This window comes from Sus scrofa, chromosome X, assembly GCF_054392235.1.
Source record: "Sus scrofa isolate SSC_HxYL_T2T_F1_AM1 chromosome X, Sscrofa_HxYL_maternal_Yorkshire_Landrace_v2.0, whole genome shotgun sequence".
Classification (NCBI taxonomy): domain Eukaryota; kingdom Metazoa; phylum Chordata; class Mammalia; order Artiodactyla; family Suidae; genus Sus; species Sus scrofa.
Genome location: NC_139401.1, coordinates 125,367,329 through 125,385,715, shown reverse-complemented (window position 1 = coordinate 125,385,715; position 18,387 = coordinate 125,367,329). Strand labels below are relative to the sequence as shown.

The window sequence follows — 18,387 nt, the reverse complement described above, 5'->3', positions numbered from 1 at the left end:
ATCTGTGAGTTGCTGGTTGCAGTTGTGCATAACGATGCAACTCTGTACATGGTGGGGCAACTCAAAAAGTTGGGAGCTGAGTTGGACTGCTGTTGCTCCTTTCTGTCCGTTGCAGGGCAACCGTGGACTCGCTGAGGATGTTTCTATGGGGGCATGTTTTTACGTTTTAATGTGATTTGGCAGCTCTCTTTAGGCTCTGTGTGTTGTACTATGAGTTTAAGACTCTTTGGGTTGAATCTGGGTGTTTGGGTGCAAGCCTGGGATTTGTGGAGTTAGTGTGGTATGGGCCAAAACTATATGTCGAGCTCATTTGTCTCTTGGAGAGTGAGCTCATGTGCTTGGATGTAAAATCCTGTGTGTCGTGAGAGCAATCTCTACCTGGAACAGGTCTCGACAGTGTAGGGTGTTTCTAGTGTCACTGCGCAGGTGTGTACGCTGCTTGGGCCCATCGTTGCACCATGGGTTAAGTGTGGGATGGTTCTGCCTATTGTGGGATGAATTGTGTCTTGTGATGCTATTCCCTGCCTTGTCAGGAGAGGAGGTTGAGAGCTGTCCTTGACCCCAAGTGTTTGGGGATTGGTCATTGTGCTGAGGGACGTGTGTGTGTGTGGATGTGTGTTGTGTCAACTCTGAGTATTGTGTGGCACATGTGTCATGAGTTGACCCTACACAATGCCTGGGGAATCTGTCCACTCTGAGGTGGGTCTGTGCTCTCTGGCGCAGGTCTAGGAGCAGTGGGCAGAGTCCTGGCGTTGTCCAGCAAGTGTAAAGAATGGATGACTGCGGTGAGGGGGAGATGTGCATGCTGGCGCATGTTTCTGCGTTGTGGGAAGAGCCTTGTGGCATGAGATGTCTCCCCATTGTGACTTGACACTGCCTTGTGGGGGCATGTCAGTGCTCTGTGATATGACTCTGCACTTTCTGAGAAGCCTCTGCGTTGTGCATCGTGTCTGCGCATTGGGTTTTTGCAATCCTGTGTGCTGTGCCATGAGCTCGCAGTTGGCGGGGTGAGCCTGTGTCGTGGGGTGCACATGGGCATTGCAGGTTGTGTCTTTGTGCTGCAGGACAGGGTTAGGTATTTTGTTGCTCCTGTTTTCTCTGTGAGCCGGGCGTTGGCCCAGCAAGGTGAGGCCGTGCTGGGAGGCATGAGGCTGTTGTAGGCCCTGTCTGTGCGCGGTTGAGCCGCTACGTGCTATCAAGGCAAGTCTGTGTGCTGTGCGTCTCTGCCTGTGCGTTAATGACTCGGTGTTTCTGGGTCCTGTGAACTGAATCTGGGCATCATGAGGTGATTCTGGATGTCGCGGCACATGTCTGTGTACGCAAGCATGTGCCTTTGTGTTTGGGGACAAGTCTAGGGTGTGTGGCATTAGATCAGACAGAGTGGGATGAACGCGTGCTTCGTGGGCTAAGTCCGTGCCCTGCAGAGGATTAGTATGTTATGAGGCATGTTTGTGCTGCAGACGGGGTGTTCTGCCATCTGTCTGCTCTGGGGAGCAGGTCTGAGCATTGCATGGTGAGGCTGAGCAAGCCTGTGAGGTGCGGGGCGGGGGGCATACCTGCACACCATAGGGCCTCAGGCGCTGAGGACATGGCGGGGTGGGGAGCATGCTTTGCAGTGAGCCTGGGTGTTGTGGTTCTAGTGTGCTCCCTGTGGAGCGAGTGTATCTATTGTGGAGCGAATCAGCTTTACAGAGTGAGTGTGTGCCCTGTGATGCCAACCCATGCGTGCTAGGAGGGTCTGTGGGAGGCTGGGCACGTCTCGTGTCATGAGGCAGGTCTATGCCTCGAGGGGTTTACCTGTGCTTTGTGGGGGTGTGTACTTGGCTTTGTGGGGAATGACCGTGTTGCGTGATGAGTGTGTGCACGGTGTGGTAGTCCGGGCTTTGTGAAGCATATCTTGGCACTGTGTTATTATCCTGCACATTGCAGGGCGAGCTTGGGCGTTGACGTTGTGTCCATTCTTTGAGAGGCATGTCTGTGCGTTGTGAGGCATGACTGTGGGTGGTGGGGTGGTCTCTGAGTGGTGAGTTGCCCCCGGATGTTCTGCTGTGAGTGTGGGTCATGTGGGCAGACACTGTATCGGGGGTGGGTCTGCAGATGGGGGGGGGTAGGTCTGTGCTTCCAGGTTGGATCTGAGAGCTCTGGGCCCTGGTATTTACTGGAGAATTCTGTGGGCGCAACGGAAGGTGTGCGGGGGCCCTTGCCCTGTGATGTAACTCCATGCCCTTGGGGGGCTGTGTTGCGGGGAGCGCCGTGCATTGTGGAGCATGCCCAGGTGTGGTGGGCGAGGCTAGACTGCGCATGGTGGGCCAAGATGTGGCGCAACGCCATTCTCCAGCCTGGCAGGAGTCTGGACTGTGAAACTGGGTCTGTACATCGTCAGGCACGTGCAGGTACACATGCCAGGTTTGTGTGCTGGACTGGCACATGTGTTGTGACTTGTTTCTAGGGATTTTAACGTAAGTCCTCTGTGTTGTGGGGCCAGTGTGTTCTGTGGTGGGGATGGCATGTGGAGCATGTATATATATATGTGTATATATATATATGTATGTATATATGTATATATATGTATGTATATATGTATGTATGTGTGTATGTATATATATATGTATGTGTGTATGTATGTATATGTATGTGTATATATGTATGTATATATGTGTATATATGTATGTATATATGTATATATATGTATGTATATATGTGTATATATATGTATGTATATATGTGTATATATATGTATGTATATATATGATAAGGTGCATTTAGTTGAGTGGGATGAGTGTTTGCACGGCTGAGTTTGTGTACTGTGGGCACGTTTGTGCATTGCAATGTGTGTCTAGGTGTTGTGTGATGAGTCTACTTACTGTGCAGAGTCTGTGAGGTCGATGCTTCTGGCAGTTGTGGGCTAAGTGCAGTCAATATGAATTGTAAGGAAGTGGGGGGGAGCGAGCCGTGATGGGATTCTGGGTTTCATGGGGGTGTACTGTGTGTGCTGTGGGTTCATTTGAATCAGCTGGGATTGCACTGTACTATTATGGTCCAGTTCTGTGTGTAGAAACAACAATAGCAACAACAATAAGATCAGCTAACATCGATAACACTCATTCTGTGCCAGCCACGGTTCTAAGCCCTTTATAACACTTTGTAACACTCAACGCTTTAGGAGCATTCACTCATTTAGCCCTCTTGACAGCCCTTCTAAGTAAGTACCATGATCATTCCCAATTTGTGCCCGAGAAAAACCAGGCACAGACAGTTTAAGAAACCTTTACATGGGTCACACGATTAGTAAATGACACATGTGAGCTTGGAACCCAGGCAGTCTGAATGCTCAGTGTAAGCTTTAGACCCCAACCTACACTGCTCCTTGGTTTGCGGGTGTGCTGTGCTTTGGGCATGTCTCTGGGCCTTGTAGGGTAGGTCTAGGTGTGACAGTAACACAAATGAAATTCACAATGGCTCCTGTGTGCCAGGCACTGTACTAAGCACTTAGCCTATGCCAATTCATTCAACACTCACAGCAACCCTTCTGCGTAGGTGCTATTGCTACCTTTGTTTTACAGATGAGCAAAGTAAAGAACAGAGAAATATACTTACCCAAGGTGATACAATGAGAAAGGGGCAGAACCCGGACTCACATCCGGGTGACACAGACAATGCCCCATCCAATGTCTGGGTGAGGAGGCCTTGCTCTTAACCATTACATGAGTCGTAGGCCAGGATTGTAGCGCAACAGGATGGTAAATAAAGCACGATGGAAATCTTCGCTTGGCAGGGGTAAGAATGTGTGCTGTGTGTCTACGCCTTGGGGATGTTCGCGTGCGTTAAAGATTGGATTTAGCCTGTGATTCATCCGTGGGATCGGGGAAGTGTCTGTGTTCGGCGGGGCAAGTCTCTGTCCTTTGGGGATGGTCGGTGTCCTGGGCAGCTTGCTGTGTGCCGTGGAGCACGTCTGTCATTGGGGGAGAGCCTGTATCTCTCTCTGTGTCGTGAACTGTGTCCTGGGAGGGAGGCTGTGTGCCCTGGGGAGGCTCTGCGTGCTCCAGGGAGTGTCTCTGTGCCGTGGGCTAAGGCATCACGCTTGGCAGGAGTCTGTACGCTCCAGTGAGGGTCGGTGTGACATGAGGGGGGTTCTGTGCCCTGGGGAGACTCTCCAGGATGGCTCTAGTCAGGGGGGCCGGGGGACAATGTGTGTGCTATGGGGAGAAACTTCGTTCCACGCAGATTCACGCGCCACGGGCAGGGGCCGTGTTCAGTGCTGAGCGTGTGTTGGTGTGTTGTGGGGAGTATTCGTGGGTGGCAGTGCGTGTCTGTGTCCTGTGTGCCAGGGAACGGGTCTATGCGACACGGAGACGATCTTGGATGGGGCATTGTCTGTGTCACGTAGGGCGAGTCTGTACCCCTCGGGTGAGACTTTTTGCCTTGGGGAGAATGTGTGCGCCTCTGGGTGAGTCTGAGTGCCCCCGGGGGAGAATGTGTGCTCAGGGGCACGTCTTCCGGCAGTGGTATGTATCCTTGTGCCGTGGCAAGCGTGTGTGCTGGAGGGGTCAATGTGTGTTTGCGTTATTTGGCCAGGGGACCTTAGAGGGTGGGTTTGTACATTGCAGCACAAGTCTGTTTCCGGCCGAGTCTCCTTTAATATCTATAACTAACAGCCGATGCCTATCCAATGGCTATCATTACCAGACACTGTTCGAAAGGTGCTATTATTATTCCCATTTTACGACTGACGAAATCGAGGCACAGAGAGATTAGGCAATTGTACTGTGGTCATGCAATTAGCAAATGGTGGAGACCTGGAACCAGGCAGTCTGTTGCCTGTACCCAGACTATTATGAATGCCCTTGGGGCCACGAAGGCATCAGTGGCCTCAGGGCTGGGAAGACTTCAGGGTCACTGGATAACATATTGAGAGCGGGTAATTCAGGAGGAAGAAAAGGGGAGGAGCTCAAAGCCTTCCCAGGATTCTTAAAAATGCAATGCTCTATATGCAACAATGATGGCATTTTAGCCCAGAAAAACTGACATCATGACTGCAGAATAATTCCTTCAGCAACTGGGGCCCTCAAGCCCCCTCCCTTGCCTCCACAGCCGCATTCTGCCACTGCAGAGGAGCGAATGCGCATGTCCTGGTGAGCTACCGTTGCCAGGGAAACCAACCTCCAGTCACAAACAAATCACAGCCTAATGCAGCAAGTCAAGAAATGACTGGGGCTGTGGCTGCAAGCCGAAGGAGCCCCCTCACCGTAAGGGCAGGCGAGCCGTCCTCCCACCCATGCCCTCTTTTTTCCTTCCAGAATCAGTAAAAGCTAGAGGACAGAGTCAGAAGTCAGTAGAAAAAGGAGGCTTCTTTGGAGATGGGGGTGAGGAGTGTCGACAGTGGGGGACTAGTGATTTTAGTAGTTAAACATTTCTGCGAGCAACAATTAACCCACCTCCCACTAAGAGACTCCGTGTTTTCTGCTTGAGCCTTCCACCTGCAGTGGAAAGCAGTGAAGCTTTGGGGTATGTTCCTAGCTAGAAGACATAGTGGATGATGGCAGGGGTGGCATGGCTTAGGATCCATTCCACCTCCTTTAAATCCCTAGGTCGGACTATAGCCAGCAACAGGCTGGCAAACATTATTTATTTTTGCTCCTTATACATTTCTTACATTTCCCTCTTACACCATTCTAGAAAATTCCAGGAATCCAGACAGCTTTAATGCTCCGAGTACCTGAGGAGTAGAAAAAGAGGTTGAAGGAAGAACTTTAAGAATAACCCTAACCCTGGGGCGTCTTATTTGACTACGCAACTAGGCTGTCAGCTGGGTCTGCGAGGAACAGCACATTTTAAAATCCGGTTTGAAAACCAATGCCCCAAACTGCGTGTGCCTAGAATTCGCGAAAGCTATCAGCAGGAACATGGTGCTAGAGAATGCTGCCAGAAGCTGCAAGAAGGTAGGAGCGCTACTGTGGGATGTAACCTTCTTGGGTGGAGAGAAAATGGCTGACCTGGGGAAAGCTACCCCCTATCTAGCGGGAGCACAGTTCTTGTCATTTCAAATCAGTGGAGGAAGGTGGATTATTCAATAAATGATGCTGAAACAATTGGTGACCTATTTGGAAAAAACACAAAATTAGATCCTACTTCATACCGTAGGCCAAAATGAATTCTAGGTGAATTGGAGTTCATTGCAAAAAATGAAGCAATGAAATGACGAGGAGAAAATGCAGGTGAATATATTCATCGGAAGAAAGAAAGAAATCACGAAATCAAAAATTGATAGTTGTGGATATCTAAAAACGTAAAGCTGCAACATGTCTTAGGAAAACCCACCATAAATGATAAAACACGAATAGGCAAAACACAACTGGAAAATAATGCCTTTTACCACATACGGTAAATAAATTAGGCGCTATGTATAGGGTAGCGGGGGGAGAAACCTTAAACTGGTTCATACCATTTGATCCAGGAATTCCACGTCTGCGAATTTATCCTAGGAGAAAACAAAATGAAACAGAAAAGCACACAGAGGTTTATATGGAAAGATATTCCTTAAACTATAACAGCAAGAATTGCACATAGAAACATTCAATAATTGGACCTCCCATATGTAATAAGTGGGCCTCCCGTATGGTTGAAAATTAAGCACCCATAAGACATCACATTCTTGTGGAATATTTAAAAATATAATGAATTGCCCCCAATATGTTGTTTAAGGATTAAAGCTGGTTGAAACTACACACACACACACATATATATATATATACACATACATATATATATATATAAACTTGATTTTGTATTATAAATCTCTATTTTGTGCCTCGATGTGCATCCATTGAGAGAAGGGGGGCTGACAGTCATTATATTAATAGTAATTATCTCTGGGTTATAGGAGTATGGGTAATTTTCACAGTCATCTTTAGATTTTTCCCAATTTTCTACAATAAATATCTGATGTTTTTATAATAAAGGGGGAAGACGGCATTTTTAACAAGATATTGGAATAAATACTGCAAAAGTGGTGAGAGGAGAGAAAAAAGCAAGTCTAGCAATAGAGACAATAAAAAGCGAAGAGTAACGGTGCCCAGTGTACCTCAACAGAGGATCAAGCAAAACAAACTCGGCATGTGCTACACAAAGATTACAGTATTATTTGTATGTCAGTAGGTACAGGATGTCTTATACAAGATGGACTCCTGGAAAATTCGCTTCGCTACCCCAGAGGACGGTCACATGTCCCTGGACGCGTCAGTCATTCTCTTTGCCGCAGTGCTGTGTTCAACGGCCCCCTCCCTCTTTTCTCCCACAAAACATGCCACCAGCAGACATTTTCAGCTTGGGAAAAATGGCCCATCTTGTCAACTTTCTTTTAAGCTATTTCACTCTTCTTTTTCCTTCCTGATTACTATTTTGGCATCTAACTCAAAAATCGACTTATCTATCTTTTTTCTCCTTTCTGCCTGCTGAGGTCAAAACACTCCAAATTTCGAAGAAATTAAAAAAAAAAAATAGCACTTGAGCTTTTTTTTTTTTTTCCTTTTTTTTCTTACAGAAACATAGCTACAAAAGCAAGCTCCCGGTAAAAGGAGACACAAAAGCCTAACCATTTTCAGGCACACTTCAGTAACAAACAGAAAAGCTTTGTTGATAGGCATCTCTGCTATCTTTTCCACATCGCTTTCCCAAGAAAGAAGGCTGATAATATTCTGTCTCTACTGTAAAAATTGATGTCAATAAATACAAATGAATTATTTTCGTAATCAAGGCACAGTCACACTTGTCGTTATTTCTCTTTCATGATTTTTTCCTCCCCAAACCAAATTTAAATCTTTCCCATTCAACACACGTTCATCTCTCACGTGAAGCAATTAATCTGAACATTACAGGCTGCCTCCTCCTCATTTTCTCTCCTGTACAGACATCCAGTCACATGATTTTCTTAATTAAAAAAAACTGAGGCATGGTATTCTTTTCCCCATTGCAAAATAACATTTCCCCCCTGCTCTGTCCATACTGTGAAAGGAAATCAGATCTGAGAACATCATGACTTGTCACCCATTTCATCACATTTCATGCAAACATCATAAAGCTGATATTTCAATAACACTTCAACAAGTCCTATTTAGGGAACTATCTTACCAGAATCATAAGGGGAAAGTTTCTATATTTCCTTCTAGGAACTCACTCACAATTTAAGAGACAAGCTTTAGACTAGAAAAGTGTCCATGGAATATTTAGAATTTGATGAAGCCATTTTCTCAATGCCACTGATGAGAATCAGAAATTCCTACGCAGTTCTGTATTATCCTGTTCCATCAAAATATGTCACTTGCTCTTTCAAAAGCATATTTTGGATATCTATTTTACAAAAGATTTCACAGCTACTTACCAGCTGCCTGCGCTCTGCCTCTCCACGGGCTCTGAGGCTGTCGCACTGAAGGGGTGGGGGAGAGCCACAGCAGCCACTTGAAAATGAGCTGTGCTCTGAAGAAGGGATTAGCTTTATGGAGAGAAAAAAAATGCCTTGGAGTTATCCTCAAAATTCCACCCCAAACATAAAATCATATTAAACATTACATGCTAAAAAGCACGCATGCAACACAGGACAGAATTTAAGAGCTAAACCTCTGATCTAAAACACACTTCAATTGCCTTGATTTCCACTGGAACCCCTACAAAGCCATGGGCTTTTGGCTCTCCCGTCTCCTAGCAACAGTCTCATTAATATTTTTTTCTGCAGTGGTCCTACTAGGCATCAGAGAACAGTGACAAGGTCTAGTCTCCGGTAGTGAATATTACCATTTTATTGTTCGATAGGCATTTTCCCCAGATAAGTCATAAAGGCGAGCCAGGCATTCGATAACATGTTCTCTCTCCAGGAAGACTGTAGATTCAAATGACATTCTATTCAAATGACAGAGATTGTTCTTGTCCCATTCCTTGGTGCAATGCTGTCACTAGACCCCTGACCTAAAGACGGACCTCAGCAAAAGATGCCTAACCCCTCCTGCAATGGCCAAATGACAAAGAGCACCACAACTATAAATCCAGGCCCTAAACCAACGTTGTTCTCCGCTGTGCTCAGAGGAAAAAAATTGATGCACAAAATTTATTTGTATTCTAAGCCCTGCCACCATGATCCCTACCCATCAGCACAGTTACTAGAGGTACATGTCATAAAAATATGGCTGAAGTGTAACCAAATCAAAATCGATCCATTTATCTGTTATTAACATGGAAATATCAACTACATGTCAGGAAAATGAGAGCAGGTTACTATGCAGGACATATAACACAATCACTTTTATATCTTATGTGGATAGGAATAAATGTACATAAAGCAATGTGAAAGGATATATACCAAAATGTTAGGAGTGATTAGTCTGGGTTTTCTATGGATGGTAGAATTTGATGGGTGTTTAGGTCATTTTTCTGTTTGATTATCTATTTAATAACTTTTCTACAATTAACATATATTCCTTAGGTTATTAAAAGAGAACCATACACAACAATGTAAACATACTCAAGGCCACTGAACTGTATACTTAAAATAGTTAAAATGATCAATTTTATGTTATGTACATTTTACCACAATAAACAAATGAAAAAGAGAACCATTCACTCGCCCTTCAAACATGTATTGTGTCTCACCACATTCAAAATACTGTGCTGGGGGTTGAAAATGAATAAAACACAGTCCATTCCCCTTCTGAAAGCTCATGATCTAACAAACAACTACCCCCCAAACTTCCATATGGGTTTTTATTATACATGGCATGTAGAATTGCTGCTTTTAGAAACAGAAGTATTTTGTTAACATCTTTTTTTAAATTTCATCCATCTTGGGTTACATTTATAAATAGGGTTGTTACATTGTCTGCCTAAAAATACTGAACACTCACTGGGCAGAGGAAGTAAAGAAATATATATTGAATATTTTTAAATGTAAATACATATGTGCATTTGCATATTTGTATAGAATTGTTACCTTTTTTTAAAGTGGGACAGGGAAACTGTTCTAGATTAAAGAGGAAAGAAATATGACCAAAAAAAGAGATAAGATAAGCAAGTGCAAAGTGTGCTCTTTGCTTGGATCCTGAGAGAAAATCAAATAGCTATAAGAGACATTTTGGGAACTACTGGGACATTTGAATTGAGGTTAAATATTAGATAATATTAGACCAATGTAATAATTTGGTATAGTAATGTGGGATGGTGGACTTGGTGGTTTTTTTTTTTTGGACTTGTTTTTAATGAGACACATGTTGCCATATTGAGAGGTGAAGTGTCAAAACGTCCACAAATTACTCTGCAATGCTAAGAAATCACAGAGTGACTATATAAAGCAAATGTAGCAACACGTTAATAATTGGTAAATCCAAGTTACATATATGCAGGTTGTTCTTTGATCTAAAATCTAGAGAATAAAGAATAAAATAATTTAAAAAAATAATTACTCTACAATAATCACATTTAAAGTTAAAATTATACATGTTTTAGAATGAATGAGAATTAGGTTTGTACTCCCTCCATACTGAGCAACTGGATGATGACTATTTGTCATGCGCCATCTAGTGGTAATATCCTGACTTACCGTGACTGAAGGATTTCTGAAGAACACAATTTGACGATTGACCCATTAAATATTGCTACGATTTTATTTTAACAAACAAATAAAAATCAAAGTATTTTACGACTGTATATAAATATAGTTAAAAGGCTCCATTAATGTTCAGAGTTTGTCCTTGGTTATAGGAGAACGCCTCTGCTCAGGTGTCCTAACAAGCAGGCTCTCTCCACACAGGCGCCACAGGCAAGGCTCAACTGCCAGCTGACCTGAGTCTCGGTGAAATGCCCCGTGACCCTCCCTGGGACATGGCAAGGCAAGCAGCTTTGTGAGGACTATTTATCACCACCTCCCTATCTTGCGGAGGGCTGCCAGGAGGCAGTTTCTCATTCACCTCCCTCATCCTAGTGAAGCATGGGACCTTCCATCACACTTCCTCCCTTAGGCTACAACTTCAGGCTATAAAACAAACTGGAAGTAATATGGAAACAGCGCCTCCATGTTAGAGCGACTCACTGCTGATGTCATCTGTCATCTTGTCCCTCTGGTTCACTGTCATCTTGTGGGATTACGGCTATGGGGACATGACACCATGCTGGTGCTTTTGCACATCATAGACTGTCGGCATCCATTTGGCTCATTGACTTCTTATCAACCGAATATGCGGCAGACGAGCAAGCCAGATGTCACAGCTTGGCAAAATGTGTCTACAAATATGTGTGAGTGTGTGTATAAACATAAAGAGAGAGTGTGCACATACTTCATATATTCTGGTGAAACAATGAAAATTTTCTTTTTCTTTTTTTTCTTCTTTTTTTTTTTTTTTTTTTTGCTTTTTATGGCTGCATATGGAAGTTCCCAGGCTAGGGGTCAAATCAGAGCTGTAGCCACCAGCCTAGACCACGGCCACAGCAACGCCAGATGTAAGCCGAGTCTGCCACCTACGCCACAGCTCACGGCAATGCCGGGTCTCTGATGCACTGAGAGAGGCCAGGGATTCAACCCACATCCCCATGGATACTAGTCAGATTCATTTCTGCTGTTCCACAATGGGAACTCCCGAAAGTGTTCTTTTTGAAATTGTAAACAATATGAGTGATACCTGCTTTCACAACTTATACCCAGCACCGTGCCAGGGCGGGGATGGGGTGGAGGATGGTTCCCAGTGTAGTAGAATTTCACAAAGAGGTAAAAGAAATGAAGAGTAGATATGAAAAGATTAACATCAGCACCCAAGTAGTTACTTGGTCATAAGTAAAGGAACCAAAAATGGCGGAGAGAAAACCTACATGGGATCATTGTCAGGCTAACACACTGCTTCAGGCCAAGTAAGTAGAGCTGGCCCTCAGCAACCACCCCTCCTCCCTCCCAGGCATCCCAGTTCAGTGGCTCTTGATTTGACCTGCCCGCTTGATCACTCATGAAAACTTCCAGTGCCACCCAGGAGTCGACATGAAGGGACTCCTAAGGAGCATCAAAAAGCACCTGCAATTACTGCAATGCATTAAATATTAAAAAAAATCATAATTAACTCGCCCACCAAATCATTGGTCACCATTGGTGGTTACTAGGGTAATAACCCCTTATTCTGAACATTTGTAAGTAAGGAGAATTATTCACACATTTATCTTAACTCCTGTGCAGCCTATATTTGGACATAATCATGTGGCAAATAAATGGAGATACTTTTTTAAAGAAAATTCCCAGCTAATACCTGCAGAAGAAATGATAAAATTAGAAAAAAAAAATCACCATTTTGCAACCCTCAACAAAACAAAGAATCTAGCACCAATCTTCACTGACTGCTAAAACTATTCAGTGAATGACTGATGAGGAATTTCCCTTTAAACAGCAAAAATAACTTCCCAAGCCCAACTTCCCCAATAGCTTTTATAATGCTAGTATAATTTGTGAGAGCAACTCTGGGAAAGGATAGCAGAAGGGAATATTACAACTTTATATTGTGTTCTAGAGTGAGTGGTGTAACCATTTCCACATAATATAGAAATGTTTTCATCAGAAAGTTCTGCAAAGAATATTTATACCAAAGGAGTGACTCTCTTCTAGGCCTGCCTGACCTAAATTATTCCCTGATCAAAAGGCAAACCACTTTAAATAAAACATTTGAAATAAAAAAATCTGTTTAGGAAGGCGCCTCAAAGATAAATGTGTGGATTGTTAAGGCAGGCCATCAATGGACTTAGGAGCTGGCCCTCGGATCCCCATTTGGAAAAGGAAGACAGCGCCGCTGAGCTGCAGCAGCACACATTACACTCACGCAGCAACAGTCAAAGGCTGCCTGATGGGAGGGGGAGGGAGTGGGAGGGATCGGGAGCTTGGGCTTATCAGACACAACTTAGAATAGACTTACAAGGAGATCCTGCTGAGTAGCATTGAGAACTTTGTCTAGATACTCATGTTGCAACAGAACAAAGGGTGGGGGGAAAAATGTAATTGTAATGTATACATGTAAGGATAACCTGACCCCCTTGCTCTACAGTGGGAAAAAAAAAAAAAAAGGTAAGATACGCTGAACCCATTTTACTGGGAAAATAAGAAACCATCTCTGGCAGGATTGGCAAAATTGGAACCACACACCATGCTAAGACTGTATCCTGAGCTGTTACCGTTTCCATGCCTGATACTGCTATGAAAAATAACTAATTTAATTAATTAATTTTTGTCTTTTTAGGGCCGCACCCGCAGCATATGGAGGTTCCCAGGCTCGGGGTCAAATCGGAGCTGCAGCTGCCGGCCCACGCCACAGCCACAGCAATGCAGGATCCGGGCCGCGTCTGCGACCTACACCACAGCTCACTTAACCCACTGAGCGAGGCCAGGGATCAAACCTGTGTCCTCATGGATGCTAGTCAGATTCGTTTCCACTGAGCCATGATGGGAACTCCAGAAATAACTAATTTCTTTTAAATCGGGGATAAAAGAGAAGATGCTGGTGTTTGCAATCTAATGCCTAGGAAATCTGGGAAAGTAACGCATTTAATGACTTTACTTTCCATCAAAAGGACATCAGTTGCGTTTTCCAGCCTTTTGCATGTATAAGAACACAGCCTTGGGAGTTCCCGTTGTGGTGCAGTAGAAACAAATCCGACTAGGAACCATGAGGTTGCAGGTTCCATCCCTGGCCTCACTCAGTGGGTTAAGGATCCGATGTTGCTGTGAGCTGTGGTGTAGGTTGGCAGCAACAGCTCCGATTCGACCCCGAGCCTGGGAACCTCGAGGAAATTAAATCCGAGTTATGTAAGAGTTATGTGATAGAGCAGCTTGGGTGCTAAGGAAAGGCCACTCTGAGAGAGGGACATTTGAGGTAAGAGCTGGCTGACAAGGCGTAAACCAAGGAAATACAGGCAGAAATGCTTCCTGGGCTGACAGAACAACTAATGTAAAGGTCCCAAGACTGAGTGAGCCTGACAGGTCCAGAGTAAAAGATGCAAAATAGTACGAGGAAGGGCCAAAAAGGTTGACAAGGGTCAGATCACCCAGGGCCCTATTGGAAATGGTAATACATTTGGATAGCTAATTGCAAAGGGAAGCTATTGCAGGGACTTAGGCATGGAAATGACATGATATGATTTATGTTTTTAACTTCTGATGTCGGCTACTGTGTTGGGAACAGACTGCATCTTGGCCAGTTGTGAAAGTGGGAAGATTTGTGAAGAACATCTCGGGGAGTTCCTGCTGTGGCCCTGTGGATTTATGATCCAGCTTGTCTCTGTGGAGGCGCTGGTTCAATCCCTGGTCCAGCATAGCCGCTTAGGGATCCAGCGTTGCTGCAGTAGCGGTGAGGGCTGCAGCTCTGGCTTGGATTCGGTCCCTGGCCTGGGAACTTCCACATGTTGGGGGGCAGCCAAAAAAGAGAAACAAAAGAGTATCTTGTACTAGTCCACACAAAAGATGTTGAGTCAGGTGGAAGCAGAGTGGATGATGAAAAGGGTTAGAATTCAGAACATATTTTGGAAGTAGAGTCAACAGAGTATTATGGCTGCTAAAATCCAGGTAAGGGAAAAAAGTAATCTAGGATCACTGTCAGCGACCCTGTAACTGGGTGGGTGAATGGTGATGGCAGGTAACTGATGGAGAGAGAGGAGGAAGAACAGATCTGGGGGAGGGCGATACAAATCAAGAATTCAGTTTTGGACTTGGGGTTGCCAAGGGGGAAGGAGGGCAGGGGAGGACTGGACTGCGAATTTGGGTTAGCAGATGCAAATTACTATACACAGAGTGGATAAAAGACAAGGTCCTACTGTATAGGCCGGGGAAATATATTCAATCTCCCGGGATGATGGAAAAGAAAAAATAACAAACGACATAATCCATCTTTTTAAAAAAGACTTCTGTTTTATAAATATTGAATTGGAGATTCTCTTGGTGATGTTGCATAGGAAGCTTGATAGAGTTTCACAGGAGAGACATGAACTAGAGATACAAACTGGGAGTCATCAGCCCGTAGATGGTACCTGAAACCATGGGAGAAGTTGGGGATGCCATGGAATTGCGTGTACAACCTTGGGCAAGTCAATGAACCTCACTGAACACCAGTATCTTCATCTACAAAATGGAGTTGGCACCCATTAATATTTGTTCCATATTGAGTTGTTGCAAGGATTAAATAAAATTGATCTAGTCCAGAATCGCTTAAACTATTTTGAGTAGCTCTGCTATTGTAGGTAGGTAATTAGGTCTGTGTTAACTCAAATTTCCAAATCTTTTCACGTGACACTCTTCTGCTCAGACACCCTCCCCCATCCTGTACTAGCGTAATGGATTTCTTTCATCAACATGCATCTCCTTGATCTCTAGCCTACGTCTCAGCCAGATCCTGCTGTCTCCCCTTCCCTACATGCTGATGCTATCTTGAGAGCACTGTCATGCTTTTTGTCCATGGCCTTCCTACTCAGGTTGCAAAATGGACCAGACTTCAAAGAGGCAACTGAACTACAGTTAGGCTCAGCTATGGTTTGGCAAATAGCCCCAACAACCAAAAAGAGCTGGGCAACTATCCAAACAATGCTAGACTATAATGCTTTAATCCTCTCATAGCAACTTAGTGAGACACAAGTATTAATTTGTATTATCCTCCAATTTGACATAAAAGGCAAAGATCAGAGAAGAAGTTATCAGTGACAAAAATGAGGGTGGGAGCCACATTACAGAGACTTAAAGAACAAAAAGGTAAGGAAACAGGAAGGCAACAAAGCTAAGAAAGAAAAAAGTGTGATTAGGTCCAGCCAAATGAATTTTGGTTCACTGTCAGGACTCTAGTTAAAGAAAATTAACTTTTATAAATAAGGTAGAACACTTGTCCTTAAAGTAGTGAACCAAGGCAAGGGATTCTGTAAGTGGGACAAGGCTCACTTACAATGGCCAGGCTTTGGATCAGGTGGACGTGATAACCACTACACTACAGAAACTTAGCTAAGGGTTTGTGGATCACAAAGAAACTTGCAGTATTGACGATAGATACAGAGGCTTTTCTTGTATCCTCTGTGGAGGTCAGACTGGTCCGAGTCTGAAGTGAGACTGAGCCTCTTCGTGGGAAGTTGTAGCCCAACTGCAAAGAGTGGAGGAAGGGAAAATGCGTGATGTTATTGCAGAGGATGAACCCTAAAGGGAACTCTCTCTTGGAGGCAAGAGAAGCACAGAGTCCCCTGGTGGCTCAATGGTTTAATGATCTGGCATTGTCATTGCTGTGGTGTGGGTTGGATCCCCCGCCCAGGAATGTCTGCATGCCGTGGGCATGGTTAAAAAAAAAAAAAGAAAAAAACGTAAGAGAAGCACTTTGAAAGACAGATGGGAATCCCTGCTATGGCACAGTGGGTTAAGAATCCGACTGCAGGAGTTCTTGTTGTGGCTCAGTGGATTAAGAACCTGACTAGTATCCATGAAGATGCAGGTCTGATCCCTGGCCTCATTCAGTGGGTTAAGGACACGGCATTGCCATGAGCTTTGGTGTCGGTCACAGGCGCAGCTCAGATCCCACGTTGCTGTGGCTGTGGTGTAGTCAGGCAGCTGTAGCTCCAATTCAGTCCTAGCCTGGGAACTTCCATATGCTGTAGATGCGGCCCGAAAAAGAAAAAAAAAAAAAAAGAAAGAAAAAGAATCCCACTGCAGTGGCTCAGGTCCCTGCAGAGCCAATCCAGAGCCAGCACAGTGGATTAAAGGATCCGGCATTTCCACAGCTGTGGCATAGGTCACAGCTGTGGCTTGGATTCAATCCTTGGCCCAAGAATTAAAAAATTAAAAAAATTAATAAAAGACAGAATGGGTAAACTGCACAGATTAGCTGAAAGATTATTGTAAGAATTTCCTTATCCATCACACAAGGGGACTAGACTGTGTCAACATTTTCCCAAACCGCCTATGCATCAAAATCACCAGGGAAAAATATTTTTAAATGCAGATATGCAGTATCTACCTAACAGAATTAGCAGGTCTTGGAGGGTGATACCTGAGAATCCGTATTTTTAAAGTTCCCTGAGGAATTAAAATCTATTGGCAGGCTTAGAAATTACTGAACTAGAAGGTTCTTAACATACTATTATCCGAAATAAACGGTTTACTATATCACCACCACAGCATTAATTACCTTATCTCAGGCCTAATTGTTTACTAAGGATTTATGTCTAACTCCAGAGGGATTATAAAATGAGGGGCTAGAATTAAATGGCCTCTAACCCTGGCTTCTCTCTACACCTCTGCCAACATCATTAATGAGTGGGGAGGGGGAGCCATCTGGGCTGAGTACATGGCATATTAAACCAAGGGAAGGACCAAGTCTCAGGGGACCTAGATGCTCACTAGACCTTAGAGGAATTCAGAGAAACAGAGTGCGATGTGTCCTTAGCTTTATGTGTCAACTTGTCTAGGCTAGAGTACACGATTATCTAATCAAACACTACCTGAAGTCCTACTGCGCAGGTCTTTTGTGGATGATATTAACATCTACACTCAGTTCATTTTAAGTAAAGGAGATTATCCTCACTCACCACGGCTGCCTGCGAGCAGCATCCACTCGCGGTTGGGCTCAGGCTTCTGGTGCTCGGGCAGCCTGCTCCCGTAGGGCTCATAACACAGCCACGCAGTCGCACCCACAGTCCACATGGTGTGAGCTAGTGGTGCTGAGGCCCTGAGCAAAACCCAGAACTGTCCGCACAGAAAGGAGAAGCAGTGCAAGATGCTGCAACCGCAAATGTCAGCCACGACCGTATCTACATCCATAGTAAACCAGCCACTCAGTGCGCTTCTAACTTCTCCTAAAGAGATCATATGAATATGGCTGTGTGACTTTCATTGCAATTTGATGCACGTGTTTTAATGGTAACGGATATTAGTCCAGACACACATAATTTGCAAGTGTACAGCTTTCTCTAAGCTTACTTGTCTTTTGTTTTGCTTTGTTTTTTTTGTTTTGTTTTGTTCAAATGCTAATGGGAATTCTTTTTATTTAAAAAGACAGAAATCAACACCTGAAAATCTATAGTCAGAAAGTGAATATTTGTTGGAGACATGCGGTATGCAAAAATGATTTAATTTTGACAAAGCAAATAATATCTACATAATATAATGATTTTAATATATTGCATGTTTATATAAATATAGAATATAATTTCATTAGTGTTAGTTTTAATCCCTCCCTGGCACTGACTTTATTTTCTGATGAAGAGCCTTCCTAATCTATACTACAACAAGGTAGACCAGAAACCACGTGGAGTCTATTCTTTTTTTAAATTATTGTATAGTTGATTTACAATATTGTGTTAATTTCAGGTGTACAGCATAGTGATTCAGGTTGTTTGCAGATCAGAGTCCATTAT

The 18,387-nt window shown here is 44.1% G+C and overlaps 1 protein-coding gene across 3 annotated transcripts in view; it reads right to left on the bottom strand.

Moving 5' to 3' along the window:
- LOC110257749 (uncharacterized) overlaps positions 1–18,387 on the bottom strand; it is a 643,664-nt gene that overhangs the window by 41,786 nt on the left and 583,491 nt on the right. For 2 of the 3 annotated variants that reach the window (XR_014835878.1, XM_085008914.1), the window contains 2 exons: positions 8,378–8,488; positions 6,443–6,478 (listed from right to left, as the gene is read on the bottom strand). Coding sequence is in view for 1 of the 3 variants with exons in the window: in XM_085008914.1 (XP_084865040.1) it covers positions 6,443–6,478; positions 8,378–8,488 (147 nt within the window). In the remaining 2 variants the exon portion in view is untranslated. Of the gene's footprint in view, positions 1–6,442; positions 6,479–8,377; positions 8,489–8,787; positions 8,803–18,387 lie in introns of those variants that run through there. The other variant, XR_014835879.1, reaches the window with a different exon arrangement.